This window comes from Bubalus kerabau, chromosome 19 (genome assembly GCF_029407905.1).
Source record: "Bubalus kerabau isolate K-KA32 ecotype Philippines breed swamp buffalo chromosome 19, PCC_UOA_SB_1v2, whole genome shotgun sequence".
Taxonomy (NCBI): Eukaryota; Metazoa; Chordata; class Mammalia; order Artiodactyla; family Bovidae; genus Bubalus; species Bubalus kerabau.
Window position 1 is genome coordinate 3,455,350 of NC_073642.1, and position 21,279 is coordinate 3,476,628.

The following is a 21,279-nucleotide window of genomic DNA, read 5'->3' on the forward strand; positions in this document are numbered from 1 at the left end:
GGGTCAGAGTCCGACAGGACAATGTCAAATACTTGGTCCAGCCATTTTGTCACCAAGAGCAGAGGCAGCCTCCTTATTTTGGATTTGTGAATAGGATTGGGTGACATGACATGTATTTCCTAGGACTCTTTATTTATTCATTTATTTATTTCTGGCTGCACTGGGTCTTCGTTGCTGCCAGTGGGTTTTCGCCAGGTTCGACAAGCAGGGGCTACTCTCCATTGAGCACACAGGCTTCTCACTGTGGTGGCTTCTCTTTCTGCAGAGCACAGGTTCGAGGCGCGCAGGCTTCGGTAGTTGCAGCACATGGGCTCAGTAGTTGTGGCACAAGGGCTCCAGAGCACAGGCTCAGTAGCTGTGATGCATGGGCCTAGTTGCTCTGCAGCATGTGGGACCTACACCGACCAGGGATGGAACCCAGGCCTCCTGCATTAGTAGGCATATTCATAACCACTGGACCACCAGAGAAATCCTCCCAGGGCTCTTTTGAGATAATCATGCAGTTCATCTCTAGGATGATTATTTGAGATCAAACTTAGCTATTTGCAATGTATTATTGCTTCCCTTGAGAGTCCCTTGGACTGCAAGGAGATCCAACCAGTCCATTCTGAAGGAGACCAGCCCTGGGATTTCTTTGGAAGGAATGATGCTAAAGCTGAAACTCCAGTACTTTGGCTACCTCATGAGAAGAGTTGACTCATTGGAAAAGACTCTGATGCTGGGAGGGATTGGGGGCAGGAGGAGAAAGGGACAACAGAGGATGAGATGGCTGGATGGCATCACTGACTCACTGGACATGAGTCTGAGTGGGCTCTGGGAGTTGGTGATGGACAGGGAGGTGGCACCCCACTCCAGTACTCTTGCCTGGAAAATCCCATGGACAGAGGAGCCTGGTGGGCTGCAGTCCATGGGGTTGCAACTGAGTGACTTCACTTTCACTTTTCTCTTTCATGCATTGGAGAGGGAAATGGTGACCCACTCCGGTGTTCTTGCCTGGAGAATCCCAGGGACTGCGGAGCCTGGTGGGCTGCCGTCTATGGGGTCGCACAGAGTCGGACACGACTGAAGCGACTTAGCAGCAGCAGCAGCAGGGAGGCCTGGCGTGCTGGGATTCATGGGGTCACAAAGATTCAGACACGACTGAGTGACTGAACTGAACTGATTGTAGGCTTCTAGAAATATTCCTTATCCTTTGGGCAGCTAACAGCCAATGCCCTTTATGATGCTTTTCTCTCTGAAATGGCCTTGATAGGCATAGTCACACACTGTCTTTCTGGATCATTCCATTTCCCAGGAGGAAGTATCTATGGAGGTAAAACGTCTTTATTTTTGGCTCTGCTGGCTCTTTGCTGCTTTGTGGGGGCTTCCTCTAGTCGCGGTGAGCAGGGCGACTCTTTGTTTCGGGGTGCTGGCTTCTCACTGTGGTGCCTTCTGTTGTGGTGAAGCACAGGCTCTGGGCACACAGGCTTCAGGCAGTTGTGGTGCATGCGTTCAATTGCTCTGCAGCTTGTGGCATCTTCTCAGACTAGGGATCAAACCCGTGTCCCCTGCATCACAGATGGATTCTTATCCACTGCGCCACCAGAGAATTCACAGTAAGATGTCTTTGGAAAGAAGGCAGTTGTGAGGGCAGGAAAGTCTGGAAGCTGAGATGTTTGAACTCTCAGATACTGGTGGCTCAGACGGTAAAGAGTCTGCCTACAATGCAGGAGACCCAGGTTCAATCCTTGGGTCAGGAAGATCCCCTGGAGAAGGAAATGGCAACCCACTCCAGTACTCTTGCCTGGAAAATCCCATGGATGGAGGAGCCTGGTAGGCTACAGTCCATGGGGTCGCAAAGAGTCGGACACGACTAAGCGACTTCACTTCAGTTCTTCTTGTACTTTGTACTAACAATCCTTAATTGAGGAAACAGTAGAGTTGTGCATCTTCCCAAGGAAATTCTTTTCATATGTGTTGCTCCAAAAACAGATGAAGTAACCTCAGGCATGGGGGTGGGGATGGGTGAAATGGGATCACTTGCAGTCCTGGGCATTGATGGCTGCTGAAATCCCTCCCCTTCCTCTCCTCTCTTTCCCCTCTAACAGACTCAGATATTACTGAGTGTCCACATAGGCAGCCCTGGTAGTTGGAGGGAAGCTGACCTCTCTCCTAGCTCCAGCCTGGAGCCCATCAGGACATTCCCCACAATTTGCCAGTAACTGGCTTAAGGCTGTCCTGCAACCCGGGAGAGGTCCAGAAAACCACGTCTGCTCAGTATGTGGAGAGTGACGCCCTCTCCCCTCTGGAGCACGATGTGAGCACTTGTCCTGGGATGGTGCTAGCCATGTCATCACCAGGAACTGAACCAGCCTTGGGATCGCGCTGACCTCAGAGAGCTGAGCACCAGAAGGAAGGGGAAACCCGAGGTCTGAGTTGTGCGTCCAGTTGCCTTGGAGCCTACTTCTCTGGCCTTGCAGACGAGCCATCTTCCTTTCCATCTGACAAGATGAGGCATGTTTTCTGCCTCGTGCAATGAGCCACATACATTGGAAATGCCATTCTACCTGGCATGCTATGCTCAGAAACTGCATAGTCTTGAGATCCTCCAACCTCCGCACACCGCTGCTCTGGGAACAAGCGCCACAGGGCCCTGAGCAGGAGCACATCCTGCTCACTTCATGCCCCAGAGCTGAGCAAGCAGGCAACTCACAGTGGCTGGCAGAGCCAAAGAGAAGGTTCTGAAGAGGAAATACTACATAGCTGCCTCAAATTCTTATCATCTCTTCCTTCCCTTTTTCTGTTTAGAGAGATGGCAGTAGTGACTCATAAGACAAAAAGAGCGCAGCCTCTTGGCAGGAAGCGTCTTGTAGGTGCTGATGCTGGTGCAGGTACAGCCCGTGTCAGCGTCCCAGCGTGCAGCCTGCATGTCACCCAGCTGTTTCCTTCATGAAATCTAAAAGAACCTGCCATGAAGAAGTGTCCCAGAGTACTCAGAACATGTTCTGTTAGTGCAGCAAAGAGCAGGACCATACGGGGTCTTCCTGGGATGGACCCCTCTGCATATCCTCTGCTGTAGCTCCTCTCTGAAGTACTTAGATAATAGTATCTAATGCATATTTCCTGAGTTTTTCAGATGCTAGAACCACCACCAGATGGAAGAAATGAACTGCTTGATAACCATGAGCCTCCAGACTTTCTGGCACCTAAGGACTGATCACCATCAACCAATTAGGGAATTATGACAGCTGATCACAGACCCTGGGATGCCCCTTCCTCACGTGGCCTTTAAAAATGTTTTGTGGAAATCCTTAGGGGTGTTCATGGTATTTTTGAGCACAAGCCACCTGATTCTCTTTGCTTGGTCTGGCAGTAAACATTTCTCTGCTCCGAACTCCAACATTTTGGTTTGTTTGGCCTGCCTGCATATTGGGCACATGAACAGGTCTTTAGTAACATTAGGTAAGATATTAATAACATCACACAAAAGTGGCAACTGGACTTGATCTCTTTGCAAAGTGAAGGCTGTTTATTGCTTATTATGATTTTAATAGGCAAGAACCTACATATGAATTATAATACCTACAGGTGATCTTTACCAAATGCCTGCATAGAAATGAATGTTGGAATGAATTCTGTGTGTGTCTGCTATCCCAGAATTCTCAATTTCCCTTTCCTGGTAAAGCAGAGATCCAACCCTCCTAGCGGTGGGACTGACAGACAGACAGTGAGGATCTCCGCCAAAGCCACGTGTGTGCCCATCACTTCCCCGCACCCCATCCACACTACCCCCCGGGGTTCACTGTGCTCATACATGTTTACACTCAGAGAAAGCAAAGGTCACACATACTGAAGCAAACCAAACAGACCACATTTTCTTTAATAAAATGAGATGAAAAAATAAATATAAACACACCTTTTCAAGTGTCACTCTTCTTTAAACTTTTATATAAGATAAAGCTCTTATTTTTCTTTTCAGTATACTCTATTTAAAATTTTTAAAAAATAAACTTTCTTTTTTCGGTACCTTTCATTTCCTGTGTCAGCCTCGGAAATATATAAAATATACCTCACTAGAACTCTGTGCAAATAATAAACATAAATAATATTAACATCTTTCCAAAAAAAAAAAAAAAAAAAAAAGAGCATTTCAAGGTTTTCCCTCTACATTGCCAGCCGCGCTTCTTGGAAGGGGATCCTAGAAGCAGTCTGTGGTCTGCCCGCTTAAGTCACACAGGTCCCGGTCGGGCGGCGCGGAGCCGGGCAGGAAGTCACTGTCGCGCTTGTCCATGGGCAGACCGCTCCGGGAAAACTGCAGGACGCTGCCCAGCCCACCGACCAGAGACAGCGAGGACATCCAGTTGAGGGAGCTGAGGCCAGGCACGCTGAAGACGGATGGCAGGGGGGCTGGCCGGCTGGCACTCATGGGTTTCATCCTGGAGCCCCCCGGACAGCCCTCCACGGCCACCGGCCCTGGCGAGGAGGACCGCGAGGGCTGGCTGTCCAGCCTGTCCGGCAGGGTGCCCTCTCTCTGTGGCACGCCCATGTCCACCACGCTGGGCTCCCCACCAGCCTCGGGGGAGCAGGCCGGCTGCCGCATGCCCTGAGACACCCGTGAGCTGCAGTCCCGGGAGACGGACCGCGCCACACTGACGCTCCTCTGTCCCGGGGGCTTGCTCCTTGCTTCTCCCGGGATGTGCCCCTGAGCAGAGGTCTCTCTGGGAGCCCTGAATTTCCCAGGGGACCGCTTGGCTAACTGGCGTCCCAGCTGCAGTGGGGTAGGGAAAAGGGTCCCCTGCAGGGCTTTGAAAAACAACCTGGAAAGAACATACAGAACACAGTCAGCTACTGCTGCCGCGAAGCCTTTGAGCTTCTGAGATTCGAATGATGCAGGAGCACAGCAAAGACAGTGTTTTCTGAGTTCATGTGGGACCTGAAGCCCACTGTCCTGGACACCTACCTGGGCAGCAGAGCAGCCACGGGCGCTAGCAGACAAATGGAGTAAAACACGGGGTCACCCATTAGCGTCTGCATGGTCCAGTAGGGGTTGGAGGGAGGGTAGCACGTCGCACAGGAAGCGTTGTAAATCAAAGCCACGGTGAAAAATAAAACGACACTGAAGCCACAAGCCGTCCAGTTGAGCCAGGTCTGCGGGGTAAAGAGAAAAACAGGGCTTCTGTTTCAACAAAAGTGCACCGGTCCTCCTAGAGCAGGGGCAGTGTTCTCAGAGGGCACAGTGGGAACAGGGTGGGTCAGCGTGAACACAGGCTGGGCGATGGAAGCTAGGGGCCGGGGAAGGAGGATTAAGCAGAGCTGGGTTGAGGGGCTTGGGCAGGCAGGAGCCCAGTGCTGCCCAGGACAGGCATGGGCTTGGGCTGGAGCTGCCCCCACCCAGGCTTGGGTCCATGTGGCCGGCCCGGGAACCCAGTTTGTTCTCATCACAGAGAGGCTGGCTTTGCAAAATCCTGCTCAAGCTAACGGACTGGGCACATCAGTGAGGGCTCACAGACCAGCCCCCTTCTGGGTCAGTCCCACGGTTCTCACCCAGGTCTTGGTCTCGATGCCCAGGTGCAGGAGAAACGTGAACAGGGCGACGGCAGTGATGGGGGTGCCCCAGGTGAAGATGTCTGTGTCGGAGTCGTAGTAGGCCTGAAAGACAGCGGGGTCATCTGTCTGCGCATCACTGGACGAAGCTGGTGGGAAAGGCCTGGCCAGGGCCCAACTTACCAGGTAGGGAATGAAAAAGCACACGAGGCTCTGGAAGGCAGCATCGGCCATGTTCAGCCAGAACGTGCGAGGCCGATATTCCTGAGACACAAGAACAAGCACAGGGATTACAGGGACGGCCTCATCCCTTCACATGGTTTTCCAGTCCCCCCCGGGGTTGTGAAGGCACAAGCCGGGCACCCCAGGGACACTTGCTAACTCAGGCCTTGGAGAGGGAGGTCCCAGGGGCTGGGGCCTGGTGGAAAAACACTGTGGAAAGGCTCACAAGGGCCCTTGAGGCTGAATCGGTCACTGACAGCATCTGGGTCTGCAAGGCCTGTTACAACAGGAAAAAGAGGAAATGCAATGTAAAATTCCACGAGGAATTTCCTAAGCCAGGGACTAGAGCATGAAATTCTGGCAGCCTCTCCAACCTGAGGCCTTCTACTTTGCCAGGGCTTTGCTTCCCTCTGTTGGTGGACCCCCCAGAATGTTTCTTAAAAATGAGTTATTTTAACATTAAATCACGGATGTCTCCTAATGTTAAAATCAATTAGCTGCATAGAAAAGGCAAAAATGACTTTGAAATGGACTAAACAAGTCTTCCTTGTCTGGGTGCCAACGTCTGTATCTGACCCTGCTGAATTCTGAGCTGCAAGAGCGAGCACTGGTCCACAGGACACTCAGAGCAGACAAGATGGGGCGTTGAGGAAAGGCAGCCCCTTCCTGTTAGTCCCCAGAACAAACTCACCTAGGAGGTGACACCTGGCTGAGTACATGAGCATCTCCAGGTGACGAGCAGAGACCCTCATCTACCTGACCCTCAGGAGCCCCCGTCCCAGGCTGCCCATAGGAAGTTAGTAGTTAGGCTGTGTCTGACTCTTTGCCATCCCATGAACTGCAGACTTCCGGGCTCCTCTGTCCAGGAAATTTTCCAGGCAAGAATACTGGAGAGGATTGCCAGTTCCGACTCTAGGGGATCTTTTCCACCCAGGGATTGAACACTTATCTCCTGTGTTTCCTGCATTGGCAGCTGGATTCTTTACCACTGCACCACCTGGGAAGCCCAGTGGGAAGTCAGCACTTCAGTAAATCAGTTCTGAATTATTTATAGACCACTGTGGGAGATGCGGGGCTCTATTCCCTGGGCACATGTATAATTCCAATCAGCCCAAGAGAAGCACTGACGTGGCTTTCTTTACTGACCAGCAGGGACAGCTGGGAGTCAGCATGCCAATCTACGCAGTGTATTGATGGAAACATGTATTTACATTATCTGTTTGTGTTCACTTGGTTTTCCCAGGGTTTCCCTATGGGTTTATCTTCTCATTAATCCCTATTCAAAGGAAATCACATTTCTTTTGGGGATGTTTTAGAAAAATCCCTGCTCTTCCTACAGTCATCCCACATGTCCTTGACCTGGATTCCAAATGGGCTTTCCTTGGGCTCCTGGAACCTCTTAGTGTAAAGACAGTTTTCACCTTGGCATACTTTCAAAAGAGCTTCCCAGGTGGCTCTAGTGGTGAAGACCCCGCCTGCCAGTGCAGGAGACACAGAGCTGTGGGCTCGACCCTGGGTGAGGGAAGAGCCCCTGGAAGAGGGCATGGCAACCCACTCCAGTATTTTGCCTGGAGAATCCCAGGGACAGAGTCCTGTAGACCTTGGCAGGTTATATAGTCCATAATGTTGCAAAGAGTCTGATACGACTGTAACAACTTAGCACACATGCACGCATAGTTTTTAAAAAAGTCTTTTGTTTCTCTCTTTTTTTAAGCTTTAGGTAAACTGATATACAGAAACTACACACAGTTTTAATGTAAACATTTTGATGAGTTTGGGCTCATATATATACCTCTGATACCATCATAACCAATCAACTCTTTCTACTTAAATCCATTGTAGTCAAGTAGACAGAATTCATTGTTTTCCTCCCACTGGTCAGATTCTAGTTTTAACTCCTCCAGTGTCCATTTTTTTTTAGAAGATTTTATTTTTAAAATTTTATTGGAGTATAGTTGTACAATGTTGTACAATGTTGTGTTAAGTTTCAGGTATACAGCAAAGAAATTCTGTTTTATATATATACACACACACACACACGCACACACATTCTTCTTCAGATTCTTCACCCCCATAGGTTATTACAGAATACCAAGTAGAATTCCCTGTGCTACACAGTAGGCCCTTGCTGGTGATCTGTTTTATATATAGTAGTATGTGTATGTTAAGGTCCCAAGCTCCCAATTTACCCCTCCATGCCATATTTCTCCTTTGGTAACAAAAGTTTGTTTTCAAAACCAGTGAATCTGTTTTGTAAATAAGTGCATTTGTATCAGCCCAGGGTGTCCACAGAAAGGGCGGCGCGGGCCGGGGCTCACCTCCATGTTCTGGCCGCTCCGGTAGAGCTGCGGCTCAGCGAGCAGCACATCGGCCGGCACGTCCTTGTCCAGAACCCCAGTCACGAGCTGGGGGAGCGACGAGAAGAGCAGGTTAAAGAAGATCAGGTACCACTGGTCAATCATGGCAGATGCGGAGAAGCCACAGTAGAACTGGAACCAGAACAGGAGGCCGACGAACATCTGTGGTCAAAGGTAGGGTGGGATGGCGATTCTCAGCTGCCGGCGGACTCCTGTCCCAGGTGACCAAAAGCCACCCAGCAGACTCCCTTGACTCCCATCCCAGGGTGCTGAGAGCCGTCCCGTGGACTCCTGTCCCAGGTGGCCAAGAGGCTCACAGAGTCTGGCTGGAAAGACTGAATCTGTGCGCGGAGACTGTCTCCAGAGACGGCTCTCACCTTGGTGCCCTGTCTCTCCCTCCTCTCCTGCATCCCTCCAGCATCCAAAGGGCAGCAACAGCAGCTGGGGATTCCCACCAACAGCCCTCGGAGGGATGCAGTCTTGTGGCCAAAGGGCCACAGATCATAAGAAAACAAAATAAAGCTCTGGCAGAGTCGAGGGTGGCTCACGTCAAGACGGCCAGCCAGGTACATCACCCACTGCCAGGCTTCTTTCCTTGTGTTCCTCTGGGACCACACCCTAGATGCTGCCTTCCTCTCTTTAATGAGAACAGTGTACAGTTACTGACTTTGGTGGAGGGGAGGACGCACACACAAGCAGGGTGGTAATCGCGACTTTGACTGAGCCCTGGCCTCTGCTGGGTACTCTGCTGTCGGGTGAGCTACAGGCATTCCTGCTGGTCCCTACGGCTATCCCAAACAGGAAAGCGAGGTCCAGAGAGGTGGAGGAACCTCCTCCCATGCCCAGCGTGAGGACCTGGGTGAGCCTCTTCCCACTATTACTGAACATCCTGATGCTACATGGGGGGAGGGGGGTGGGGGGCGCTGGCAGCTTAGCGACTGCAAGGCATTCTGACACTGGCTATGCAAGCTGGCACAGATAATTTAGCCACTCTGCCTCAGTGACCTTGTCCATGACACGGGCACACCAGCAGTACTCAGCTGTGGGCTGTGGTGAGAATTAATGACTAACGCACCTTGAAGCACTCACAAGAGCTCCCTACATGCTGAGATGCTCATCAGCGTCATCTGTGGTTGTTACTGTCAGGAGAACAGCTATTTCCTTCGTCTGAGGCTCAAGCAGGGCCAGCGTGCTCACCCCATTTAGAGGAAAGGAAACTAAGGTCCAAGGTGTCAAATGACTGGACAGTGGTCACTGAACGAGTAACAAACCCATCTTGATCAACCACTCGGGGGTCTTGGCCTGGAGGAGCCGCGGAGGAAGACAATTCTCTGCTGGACACCGCAGGCAGTAGCCTTGGGGTGGGTTCTGGAGCTGCTGCGGTGCACATTTCTGACTTTGAGGCAGTCACTTAACCTCTTTGAGCTAGAGCTCAGAGACGTTTCTTGACCTAAAAAATGGCTTGTTCCAATGATCAGGAAAAAAAGACAGTCTACACTGGTAACACCCCTAGTGACCCAGATCTTCCAAACCTTGTTTCAGTCTTTGCCCAAATGCAACTCTTCCCCTCCACCCTGAAAATTGACAAACTTGGCTTCTTCACTAACTTTCTTCCTTTTTTCATACCCATACTTGCTTATGGCTTGTCTATCTCCTCAGGTGCAGCCTAGTGACTCATCAGTAAGCAAGTGGAGTCAAAGAGGAGAAAAAGTACTTAGATAATTGAGATTTTTTTTTCATGTAGTACCTAAAGCCTTCTCAAACCACTGTTGCTATGGAAACTTTCCTTCTCTACTCCTTACTGGAAGGCAGGCGAACTTATTCTGAAGATAAATGAATTTCTCAATTTGGGAGGCAGAGTGATTATTTCTGAACTTCTCAAGTAGATTAAGTGCCTGTTCACAGAGGCCTTGAATCTGTCACAGAATAAAAAGAGGCCCCTTCTCCTTCCTTCAGAGAAGGCAATGGCACCCCACTCCAGTACTCTTGCTTGGAAAATCCCATGGATGGAGGAGCCTGTTAGGCTGCAATCCATGGGGTCGCTAAGAGTCGGACACGACTGAGCGACTTCACTTTCACTTTTCACTTTCATGCATTGGAGAAGGAAATGGCAGCCCACTCTAGTGTTCTTGCCTGGACAATCCCAGGGACAGGGGAACCTGGTGGGCGGCCGTCTATGGGGTCACACAGAGTTGGACACGACTGAAGTGACTTAGCACCTCCTTCCTTGTCCCCTTCCCGAGGGCAGATTTGCTGCAGCAGACAGGAGGCACTGTCCATTCCGGTAGCCACTCTGGGTCTCTTCTGCAACTGAAATATTGAATGCCTCCCCCTCAATCTGAGAAGTTTTTGTTAGGAATTACAGAGAGCAGAGTTCAATTCCTATGTTCTGTTTTGTTTTCAGATAAAAAAAAAAAAAAAAAAAAATCCAAAGGAGGCAAATAACTTGCTCCAGATTGCACAGCTAATGACTGAGAGAAACGGGGCTGGGATTCCAGCCTGCCCAGCCCCACTCACCTTTACTCAAAGCACCACCTACACCTTCGGGAGCTGGGAGCCTCTTGGTTTGCAAGTCTGTGTGAGGAGGGGATGGTGCTGGGGAGGCAATGCCAGGGAGTCAGTAGCAAGGAGATCTGACGAGGTCAGGGACAGCACAGCACAGCACAGCCCTGCATGGACTGTGTCCCAGGCAGAACCCAATCTGAATTAATTTCCAGGACCTAACCTATAAAATTAGACATGCTCTTGACTTTGGAGCTATGGATCCAGCAGGGCAGATCTACAGGACTACTCTGAAGAGTCAGCTACCCCAAGAGTTTACTTACTTTGTCTCCTTGCCTCCTAGCAGAGGCAAGAGGGACAAGCAGCAATCCAGCAAGTTCTCAGCAGAGTGTCTATACCTCACAAGTAGGGTAGGGTCCTAAGATGGCCATGTGGTCCATCCTGGAGGCTATTGCTGCCACACAGCTGTCTGCCAAGGACACAGTAGTGAAGGAACTAAGAATTAAATGTTAGGGTCAGCAGGAAATAGACCAGGGCCCTGAATCAGAGTCCCTGAAGAAACAGAACTGTCCTGAGCCAAGCAGGTCTGCGCACAGCCTATTGAAAGGTCAAGTACAGAATGAGCGGGCCTGAGGGGCGTCTACCTGCCAGCACAGAGGGTGGCAGCCCCCTCCTGCTGGCCCAGGGTGGGAGTGATTTTTGCCATTTATTTCTACTTCATTAAATCTGGGCCCAAAGCTTCAATGTCATAATTGCTATATCAAAGTCCATTTGTATCTGAATAAACAAACTGCTATGAAATCAGTTTAGCTCACAATAAAATTTTTACCATTTCACTACCTCATTGACTGGTTCTGTAATCCTAGATTTATAAGCAAAAGTATTTTATTTATGTATTTATTGAGACGGTGCAGTGGGCTAGGTGTGTAGTAGAGCGTAGCAGAGTTGTAGAGGAGTGTCAGTGTCTAGTGCGGAAGTTTCCTGAATAGGAAACTATGGTCATACGTGACGACGCCTGTGGTTGATGAATGAACACAGAAGCAATGATGCAGCCATAGGCATATGTCCACTCATGGCGGCCAGGGGGATGAGGAAAGGCTTCTCGAAGACGGTGGGCAATCTCAACAGCCTGCTTATCATCAGGGTCACAGCCCAGCTGAGTCCTCTCATGCTGACCCAGGACTGCCAACCACACTTCCACTCATCAGATGAGCCCATGTGCTTTGAGAGAGCACCGATCAGAGCATCCTGTCTGTGGGCGCCTCAGGAGAGCACTCCTGAGAGAGACAGGGACAGAGCAGTAAAGGGCCTGGAAACTGGAGTCGGCTGGGTGGAGGCAGAAAGGAGTCTCGACCACTCACTGACTGAGGACTTCATGCAAACCCCTGGACCCCATGGTCACTCTACTTATTATAAAGCTGCAAGTGGACTTCCTCCTTGGATCTACCTGTTTCCATGCTCAGAGCGGCAAGTGAGTTAAGACTTCTGAGACTGAGGGTGCAAGGGCGGACCAGGCCTGGGAAAAATCCACAGAAGCCAAGTGGGGTGGAACCAACGAGAGGCTGTGGGATGGTCCGCAGACCACGTTCAGTTAACAGTCCTGTGAATCTCACGGATTTCACATCAAAAATCCTCGACACTGGCATCAAATACATACTGTGTTTTTGTAGAAGAAGTACAGCACCATGTTGGCAAGCCGGGAATAGCACCAATGTCCGTGAACGATCAAGAGCCTCTCGAGGTATCGGAACTTGGGCACCGCGAAGTCGCTGGCCATCACTGCCTTGAGAGGGAGAGAGTGCCGGTTGTTGCTGCTGCTTCACTGCGCCTGAGGTCCGTCTTAACTCCCCCCAAACACAAGGTGCAACGGGGATGCAGAAATCCAGTCTGAGCTGGCTGTTACCACTGTCTCCAGGATGAACGCTTGCATTTAAGAAAAATCCAATATCGACCACACTCTAGTTTAGGGATACTGCTCTAGAGGACATATTTAAGATTTCAAATATATGTAATTGATGGATTTGTAAAGCTTTGCTTTTTCTTTCCCATGCTTTTTTTTTTTAAGCAAACTAAAAAAAATATGGAGATGTATGAAGTTTCCCTGCTTTTTCCCACTCTCTGATGTTTTATTCATCTAAATCATATTAGGATCCCAACCCAAAGATGAACCAAAGCTGCCCCTTAGGTATGCCTCAGGGACAGACAGACAGCTGTCCTGCGAGGTGTCCTCTGGGTCATTCTCCCCAAGAGCCACGGGTGATGAGCAAGGCCAGGCCCATGGCTGCCCTGCCTGCCAACCAGCCCAGTCTCAGGATGCCCACTGTAGGGCACTGGACATGGCCTGAAAGGACAGTGGGATGGATGGCAGGCTTCCTCTGCAGACAGGAAAGAGCCCGGGGGAGGAAGCTTGCCTTTACCTCACTGAGCACCACATTCTACACAATTAAACTAACTGAGCCAGACAGTGCCATCCTAATGACAATGTCTGTGTTCAAAATAACTTGGAATACATCATTATTTGGGAATGAATTTTATTATTTTGGGGAAAAATCCACAAAAATGTCAAAGATACATTTTGCTTATCTTTGAAGGTTATTCCACACAAACATTTAAGTCTGCTTTTCAAATTTTACAGGTTTCCCTTAAATATCACTTAGAAAAGAGCAGGTGATGATACTGTCCCATTTGTGAAACAGAGTAACATCATTACACATGACAGAAAAAAATGAAGCCTTAGAATGTCTGCTTTCTGAACCCAAAAGTAAGGATCTGAAAGCAAACAGTATCTTTTCCTCTTCCTGTCAACATGTGGGAGCCTTAAGGGTTTTATGCATCTTTTCTTCCTTCGTTTATTCCACAATTCATCCTCTCAAAAATCATGTATTAAGACCCACCAGTTGCCAGACACAGACTTGGAGACAGATACCGTCACATGTGGTCCCTGTCTTCAATGTCCTAAACACTGAAGGGCTGATGTTGAGTCAGAGTTAAGGAGAAGCCCCGGGGGTGTTTGGGAAGCAGCCCCGACCTTGAGAACCGCAGGTATGCCCCTCCTTCCAGCCCCCCCTGGCCTTTCCTCCACCCTTTGGCCTAGCTTCCCGCCTCCACACCCCAAACACACCACTTGCTCCCCCAGTCACGGTGGCCTCCCCAGTGTTCCCAGCTGTGCAGAGCCTCCCATCACATCCTTAGCAGGGAAACTCATGTTGCTCTTTCACAGCACTCACGACAACTCAATTATGACCCCTGGTGTAAGTTAGAATACTTCTCTATCTTCCCTTTCCAATCTTTCTGAATATTGCATGAGACCCTGTATGGTAGACGCTGTGATCACCCGCAGCCCTGGCTCCCAGTCAGCACTTGACCCATGGGGTGCTCAACAAACATGGTTGACCAGATGACTCCTCAAAGACTGGGTGTTTCAGAGTGACAGAATTTCCTTGGTCCTTTCTGTTCCCCTGCCTGGGACACCTTTTCCACCCTGGCTAAGCTGGGGAGCTGCAACTACCATCACTTTACCTCAGACACTCAGCTTGGACTCCTCAGGTCCCTACAGCCACAGCGCCCCACACAGTGTGTCTTCCAGGGAGCTGCGCACAACGTCCCCTTACTTACTGGACTGACTAACAAGCAAGCAGGGCCACATTCCCCTGGGGAACCTGAGCCCTTAGAACAGTAGGAGAAAGTGTCGCGTCTTACTGTCACTTTACATAATGCGCCCTCAATAAAGAAGTATGCTGCTGCTGCTGCTGCTAAGTCGCTTCAGTCATGTCGGACTCTGTGCGACCCCATGGACTGCAGCCTACCAGGCTCCTCCATCCATGGGATTTTCCGGGCAACAGTACTGGAGCTTCAAGTAAATACAAGTCATGTCCACTCAAAGCTGAGTCTCAGTAAGACCCCTACAGTCTGGCTGATCCCCACACCTCCTTCATGGCTCACTGAATCCTCTGGCTCCTGCCCTGAGGCCTTGCAGTGGACACACCTCATACCCTTCCTCACCAGCATGCTCAATCTTAGAGACTCTGATACAAAGTGGATTCACTGGCTGCATTTCTCTGCACGCGTGGTTTACAAGCACTGCCCTGGGTAGGTTTTCATTCTAGGAAATGACTGCAAAGGAGGCTATGCTGAAAAAATCAGATGGAATTAACTATTTTTCTCATTTATTCAATAGACATTTTTGAGCTCCCCCATGTGATGTCACAGAGAAGGCAATGGCAACCCACTCCAGTACTCTTGCCTGGAAAATCCCATGGACAGAGGAGCCTTGTAGGCTGCAGTCCATGGGGTTGCTAGGAGTCGGACACGACTGAGTGACTTCACTTTCACTTTTCACTTTCATGCATTGGAGAAGGAAATGGCAACCCACTCCAGTGTTCTTGCCTGGAGAATCCCAGGGATGGAGGAGCCTGGTGGGCTGCCGTCCATGGGGTTGCAAAGAGTTGGACACAACTAAAGCAACTTAGCAGCAGCAGCGGCATGTGATGTCACTGGGAGGAGGGGCAAGGATGAGTCCCATCTGGGTTCCATTTTCAGTTTTATGGAGGAAGAAAACATGTACAGTAACATAACCCAGGTCAGATGGGGCGCAGGAGGAGAGTTATGTGCTGAGGATGAGCCCAGGATGGAGCAACTGTGCTTCTGGCTCAGGACTTTCCATCAAACTGTGATTTCAGTGTCAAGTGAGAAAATCAAGGAATCTGCACAAGCATGGCACATTTGTGTGCTCAAAAGCTAGTTACAGGGTGAATACATCAATGAACAACCGATGACCAAAGAGTGAACAACATCTTGATTTTTAAAAGAAGACAACTGGATAGACTGTTCCCAAAAGTCTCCACCAAGTTAAAAATACTGTGATTCAAACTTAATGAAATGTAGAACTGCTACATACCAAAGAAGTACATTTATAATGAATCCATTTATTCATCATCTGGATCATGTGAGGAGAACCAACTCAATGGCAAGTGAAAAACACAGAGATGAATTTTCACACAAGTGAGGATGGCTTTCCTCCATCTTCATGGTGACACCAGGACACAACAGTCCTATAGCAAAGCCCATGGCATCACCGATGTTCAGGAGCAATAAAAAGTGCCTTGCAGAGACGACCCATTCCAGGCCACCTTTCCACAGAAACAGATTTACGGGCACATTCACTGCACGGCTTCACTAACATGAAGAGCCGCCTGCCACCTGGTCTACTGCTGGCTTAACAGCAGGCAAGCACCAGCTGTATCAAGATCCAAGCCTTCAGCTCTGCGGACGGCTCACAGGGAGGCCAGCGCAGCTCACAGTGGGAGCCCTTTGGTTGCCCAGGACAGCCCCCTGTTCTTACCTGCATGCCCTCCTGGCCTGAGATTCCCACGCCCACGTCTGCCACCTGGATCATGCTGACGTCATTGGCTCCATCTCCTAGAACAGCACAGGCAGGGAGAATCATGAGCTGAGATGTACATGATTAAACAGGCTTGGTGGATCTTCCTGGGACTCTGGTGTGAGCTGGGAACTGTGGAGGGTCCTAGGGAGGAGTGAGGAAGAGGCAGTGCAGCCCCTGCCCCAGGGGAGCCGGGTTATGCAGTCAGAGCAAACCTGGTGGGAGGCTTGGACCCACCAGCCACACCAGGAAGAATCTGAGAAAGCAGCGGCCAGCGCCCCTTTCCAGTCAGGACACGTTCCAAGCTACTGGCTCAGACACCAGAAGAGCTCTTCACGGGGCATCTAGCACAGAACAGGATCACCACCTTCACTGTTACTTCCTGACCCACTCTAGGCTTTGTCACACGGCAGTCAAGGCTACTTCCATTCATACTCCTGTAAGTGGTTTTCTAAACTGAACAAAGGAGGTTAAATTCTGCCCAGCAAACTGTGGAACTCTGCACACTCAAGTCTGGCTAGCTTGTTAGTTACCGTGCCCACCCTTGGGCTCTCTAAGCATGTAATTAAGGAGACTATCTATGTATTTAGTCAAATTGCTGATAGAAAGTGTGTAGGAGCACAGGGTCAGAGCTCTCAAGATCTTTGGGGAAAGACAACTGGAGACTTAGTCATTATCATTCAGTGAGAGTGACTGTTCTTGGAACAGGGTGGCAGAAGGGCCCACATCACAGAATACCTCCCCCATTTCAAACACGTAAGAAGTACAGGTATATGAAGTCAGAGTGACTCAGATGGATGTCTTTCCTCTGTGATTCCTCTGTTCTTTACTGCACAGGGCCCAACCTGGAGAATCAGTATTTGCCCAACTGAAATTCTGTGAAGCAATAACCTCTGCAGCTCTTCCCAGAATGTCCCATTTAAAATGAGATGTGTGGACAATGATGCTCTCGGGATTATTAACTGCTAGATATCCAGGTCTAGGTCATATTCATGCCTGAACTCACAGAAAGAAATAAACTAAAAATTGATGGGTCTTTACCTTTCCTTTCCCTTTTGAGGTTCTGTTTTTTCTTTCTAACCAGCCTTTTTCTTTTCCCAGTTTCCTAAGTGAATGCCACACACCAGTGATGTGGTAGCTGAGTGAGCCAGGCCCTGACCAGGCAGTGAGAATGTGCTGTATCATGTTCAGGATCTCACACCTGGCCCACTGGGAGAAGCTGACCTCATGTTACAGTTGAGGCTGGAGCATGGAGGAGCAAAGTTACTGGTGAGGGTGCAGAACCAGACTCAAACTCCTCAGCTTTTGCCTCCAACACCTGCTCAGAGAGACGTAAAGGCCTGTCTGGGCACATGAGGGCAAAGGTGGTCCTGAGACAGCCTCCCTGAACAGGGGCCATCCTAGAAGATCTGCCTGTCTTATCTCAGCTGGAACCAGGTGGCTGTGGGTGAACACACCTCGCCCCCCTCAGCAGTTACCATGCCCTGGGGATGTGCAGGTCCATCTCCATGACAACCATGCTAAGGCCATCACCAGCCTCAACTGTCCTGATGAGGTGACAGAGTGGCAATTGCTACATCACCAAGGGTGGGGGGCTACCACAGACCTCCTGTAGAAAATATGGTAATTAATACTGATTGGTGAGGAAGCTTTATTTCAGAGCAAGCTCTCACTTAGGTGTGCATTCTATATGCAGGAAGACCAAACTATCTGATATCGGGGAATCCTGGGGACCACCCCTTTTCCTAGGCTACCTGCAGTCTCTCCCAGCTCTCCCCAGCAGGTGGGGCTGCCACGTCCCTGAACCTCCCTGGAGATTGGACTTCAATCAGAGTGGGTGAGGAGACAGGTGGATGCGGGTGCAGACTGGAGAGGAGCCCAGGAGGCTCGCCAGGCCAGCAGTCTACAAGGAAAAGCCACCATCAGACACACAGTCCTTAAGGAAATGATGCAAAATTCAGCAACTATTCAGAGCTTAGGAGGAATGTTTTAAAATTAGATGCTGGTCTTGAAACAAAATCATCTCCCAGGTGGCTCAGATGGTAAAGAATCAGCCTGACAATGCAGGAGACCTGGGTTCAATGCCTGGGTGGGGAAGATCCCCTGGAGAAGGAAATGACAACCCACTCCAGTACTCTTGCCTGGAGAATCCCATGGACAGAGGAGCCTGTCCACTGGCGGGCTACAGTCCATGTGGTCACAAAGAGTCGGACACAACTGAGTGACTAACACTTGAAGCAAAGTTCAGCGACAAGAAGTGATGGGAATTCCGATCACCATGGAGTCTCTGGGTCCCGAAGCGTGATGAAGCTGGACCCCAGGTGGCTCACGGCCATCAGAAGCACCTACAAAGGGCCTTCTTCCTAAGTTGGCCTGGGGTCAGGCTTAGACTGCAGGCCTCTGCTGAGGCCAAAGCCACAGGACAGGACTCTTCTGTCTCCCCGGAGACAGTAAGAAGCTCTAACTTTTTAATTTGACACTGAATTACTGACTTCATAATATGTAGCTATATCTGTTGCTAGTGTATTTTGTGGCTTTCAAATCCAAGCTTTATATTTGGAACAGACTGCCAATTTTATTGCACAGAGTGTGATTTTATAAATAGGAAAAAGAGAAAGAAAGTGTTTTCCCACCCTAGAGTATAGTATGGAAGGGGTAGGAAATTCAAGATGCTTCAAGGGGAGGCAGCTGCACAGGAGGAGGCTGTCCGGCCTGGATACTTGCCTATGGCCAGGGTCATGGCCTTGAGCTTGCTCCTGACCAGTTTCACCACCATGCTCTTCTGCAGGGGGGTTGAGCGACAGCAAAGGACAGACCGGCACTGCTTAGCAAGGAAGAGGAATTTGTCCTCCAGGTTCTTCTGGAGGGCGTAGGCCAGACTTCTCCCATCGATCACGAGGCTGGGGCCAGAGGCAGTGGCTTCGGAGGGTGGACAGAGAGGGGCGAAGCCCACGCTGAGGCTGCCAACGGTCCTCCGGGGGCTGCGGGACTGCACATAGCGCAGGCACTGGTCCAGCAGGGCCTCGCACGCCTCCTGAAGTGGACAGAAGAGGAACGCAAGGGTCACTCATCCATATCACCCCAGCGATACATCTGAGACTCTGCCAGGACCCAGGCTGCAGTCCTGGCCCAGAAGGGCACCCTCCTGCACCTGGAAAGTCAGGGGAAGTGGTCGACTTTCAGCATGAAAGAGTCTGGGTGGGTTTAGGGTTCCTATTAGGATTCTACTTGATTCCATTATACTGTGTAGAGCATCTTCACTTTGGGAGGCCTAGCCAGACTGTGGTGGAACTGCTAGCTGGTCAGGCCATGGGAGCTTTCCAGGCACTTCCCCATGGTCCTCAGAGACCCTTACTCAGAACTTCTTGTTTTCTAGTGAGCTACCAAGAAGAGCTTCTGCTGTGATTAGCTTCAAAAGAAGTGTAATCAGAATCTCTTTAAGCTCTCCAGTTGGCCAGGGGAAAAAAAGCCTAATTTCTGAGGCTTTGAATTGGCAGTGCCCTTCCAAAGCTGTATCTGAATCCCAGAAAGGATAGGGAAACTTCCTGGGGAGACTGCAGGGTCAGGGCACAGAGGCATGGGAGGGACAAGTGTTTCTAATAATGAATAAACTCCAGGAACTCCACTGGTTCCTGCTCCTCCATGGACAGAGAGACCCAGGTTAGTGAGCAGCTTCACACATGGCACTGTGGGAATCAGGTGTTTCCGATAAGCACTTACTGAGCACGTTTTATATTGAGAAAAGTGGGCGCGACGCAGAATAGAAGCCTGAAAAGATGCAACCGTTGACTTTGGGTGATGGGCCAAGAAGCGGGACACACACATGGCCCTACGACCACAGCAAGTCACTGAGCGGGACACATGCATAACCCCATGACCACAGCAAGTCACTGAGCAGAATGCGCAGTGTGCCGGATACGAGGCGGGGGGAGCCTTGCTCTAGGGTGGGGCTGGGGGCGGGGGCGGTGCCCGGGAAGGCTTTACGGAGAAGGCGGGTCCCCACTGCAAGACCAATCCGGACGCTCGGGTCCTAGCACAAAGCCCTGGCAAGGCAGAACGGAACGAGCGGATCCTGCCCCCACCCCGAAAGCCCGCGGTGGCACCCGGACAGAGTCACCGAGTGGCGCTGAGGACTCAGAGTAAACGGCAGCGGTCAGGCTGGGGAAGGAGACCACTACTCTAAGCACGCAGACGTCTGGACAGAAGCTGGAAGCGGGACAAGAAAGCTCCAGTGCGAGGAGAAGACCTCTACTTCTGGCTTGAAAACCAGAAAAGAGAACTTTCCGTGCTCAGGGCAGAGGGAGGAAACCCCATTTTTATTTATTTTCCTCGATTCTCTTGAACCCAGAGCCAGGCGACTCTGCTCCAGAGCAGCAGCAGGAACAGCCACGGTGGCAGGGCCGCCTGTCGCCGGGGACTAAGGGAGGAGTCCCTCCTCTCAGACCAACTGCGGCCCCGACGGCAAGGCGGCCGCTGCCCTCCTTCTGTCTGTCCACCACCTTGGCCCCGGAAGTCAGTGCTGAGACACAAAGCAGATCAAGGCAACTCAAACACTCGCCTTTCAGCCAGAGGGAGTCCCAGAGAATCAGAAAGTAGTGGAACATTGTTAGGAGTCAGGAGCTGGGCAAAAATATGAGACAGATTCTAACAGCTTGGCAAAGGCTAAACAAAAGTGACACTGAACCCAACACCCCCAGGCTGTTTGGAGCCTGCAGCCTGCACCCAAGAGGACTGATTACCTGCCTTAAAAAAATACACATTCTCCATAGAATTTAAAGTGACCAGAGGGCCATCTGGGGCTTCCGTGATAGCTCAGTTGATAAAGAATCTGCCTGCAATGCAGGAGATCCCTGTTCGATTCCTGGGTTAGAAAGATCTCCTGGAGAAGGGATAGGCTACCCACTCCAGTATTTTTGGGCTTCTCTTGTGGCTCAGCTGGTAAAGAATCTGCCTGCAATGCAGGAGACCCCGGTTTAATTACTGGGTTGGGAAGATCCCCTGGAGAAGGGAAAGGCTACCCACTCCAGTATTCTGGCCTGGAGAATTCCATGGACTGTATAGTCCATGGGGTTGCAAAGAGTCAGACAAGACTGAGTGACTGTCACTTTTACTTTCAGAGTGCCATTTAAAATACCCACAATGCAACTCCAAATTTATCAGCAGATAAAGAGCTAGGAAATTCTCAGTGCTGTGGAAAAAGAAAATCTACCGAAGTCAATGCCAAGATGACACATATACTGGAATTATCTGAAAGAGACTGTGAAACAGTCATTAAAAAGGATTCCAAGAAGTAAG

General features: G+C 50.3%; 1 protein-coding gene across 1 annotated transcript in view; it reads right to left on the reverse strand.

Annotated features, from left to right (window-relative positions):
• Positions 1-3,829: 3,829 nt before the first annotated feature.
• The window catches only part of ATP10A (ATPase phospholipid transporting 10A (putative)), a 183,213-nt gene continuing 165,763 nt past the window's right edge, over positions 3,830-21,279 (reverse strand). Inside the window, exons 14-21 of the mRNA XM_055556742.1 lie at positions 18,709-19,018; positions 15,946-16,022; positions 12,262-12,387; positions 8,064-8,264; positions 5,707-5,787; positions 5,524-5,628; positions 4,940-5,127; positions 3,830-4,796 (exon numbers count right to left, since the gene is read on the reverse strand). Coding sequence (XP_055412717.1) covers positions 4,178-4,796; positions 4,940-5,127; positions 5,524-5,628; positions 5,707-5,787; positions 8,064-8,264; positions 12,262-12,387; positions 15,946-16,022; positions 18,709-19,018 — 1,707 coding nt within the window. The 3' untranslated portion in view covers positions 3,830-4,177. The remainder of the gene's footprint in view (positions 4,797-4,939; positions 5,128-5,523; positions 5,629-5,706; positions 5,788-8,063; positions 8,265-12,261; positions 12,388-15,945; positions 16,023-18,708; positions 19,019-21,279) is intronic.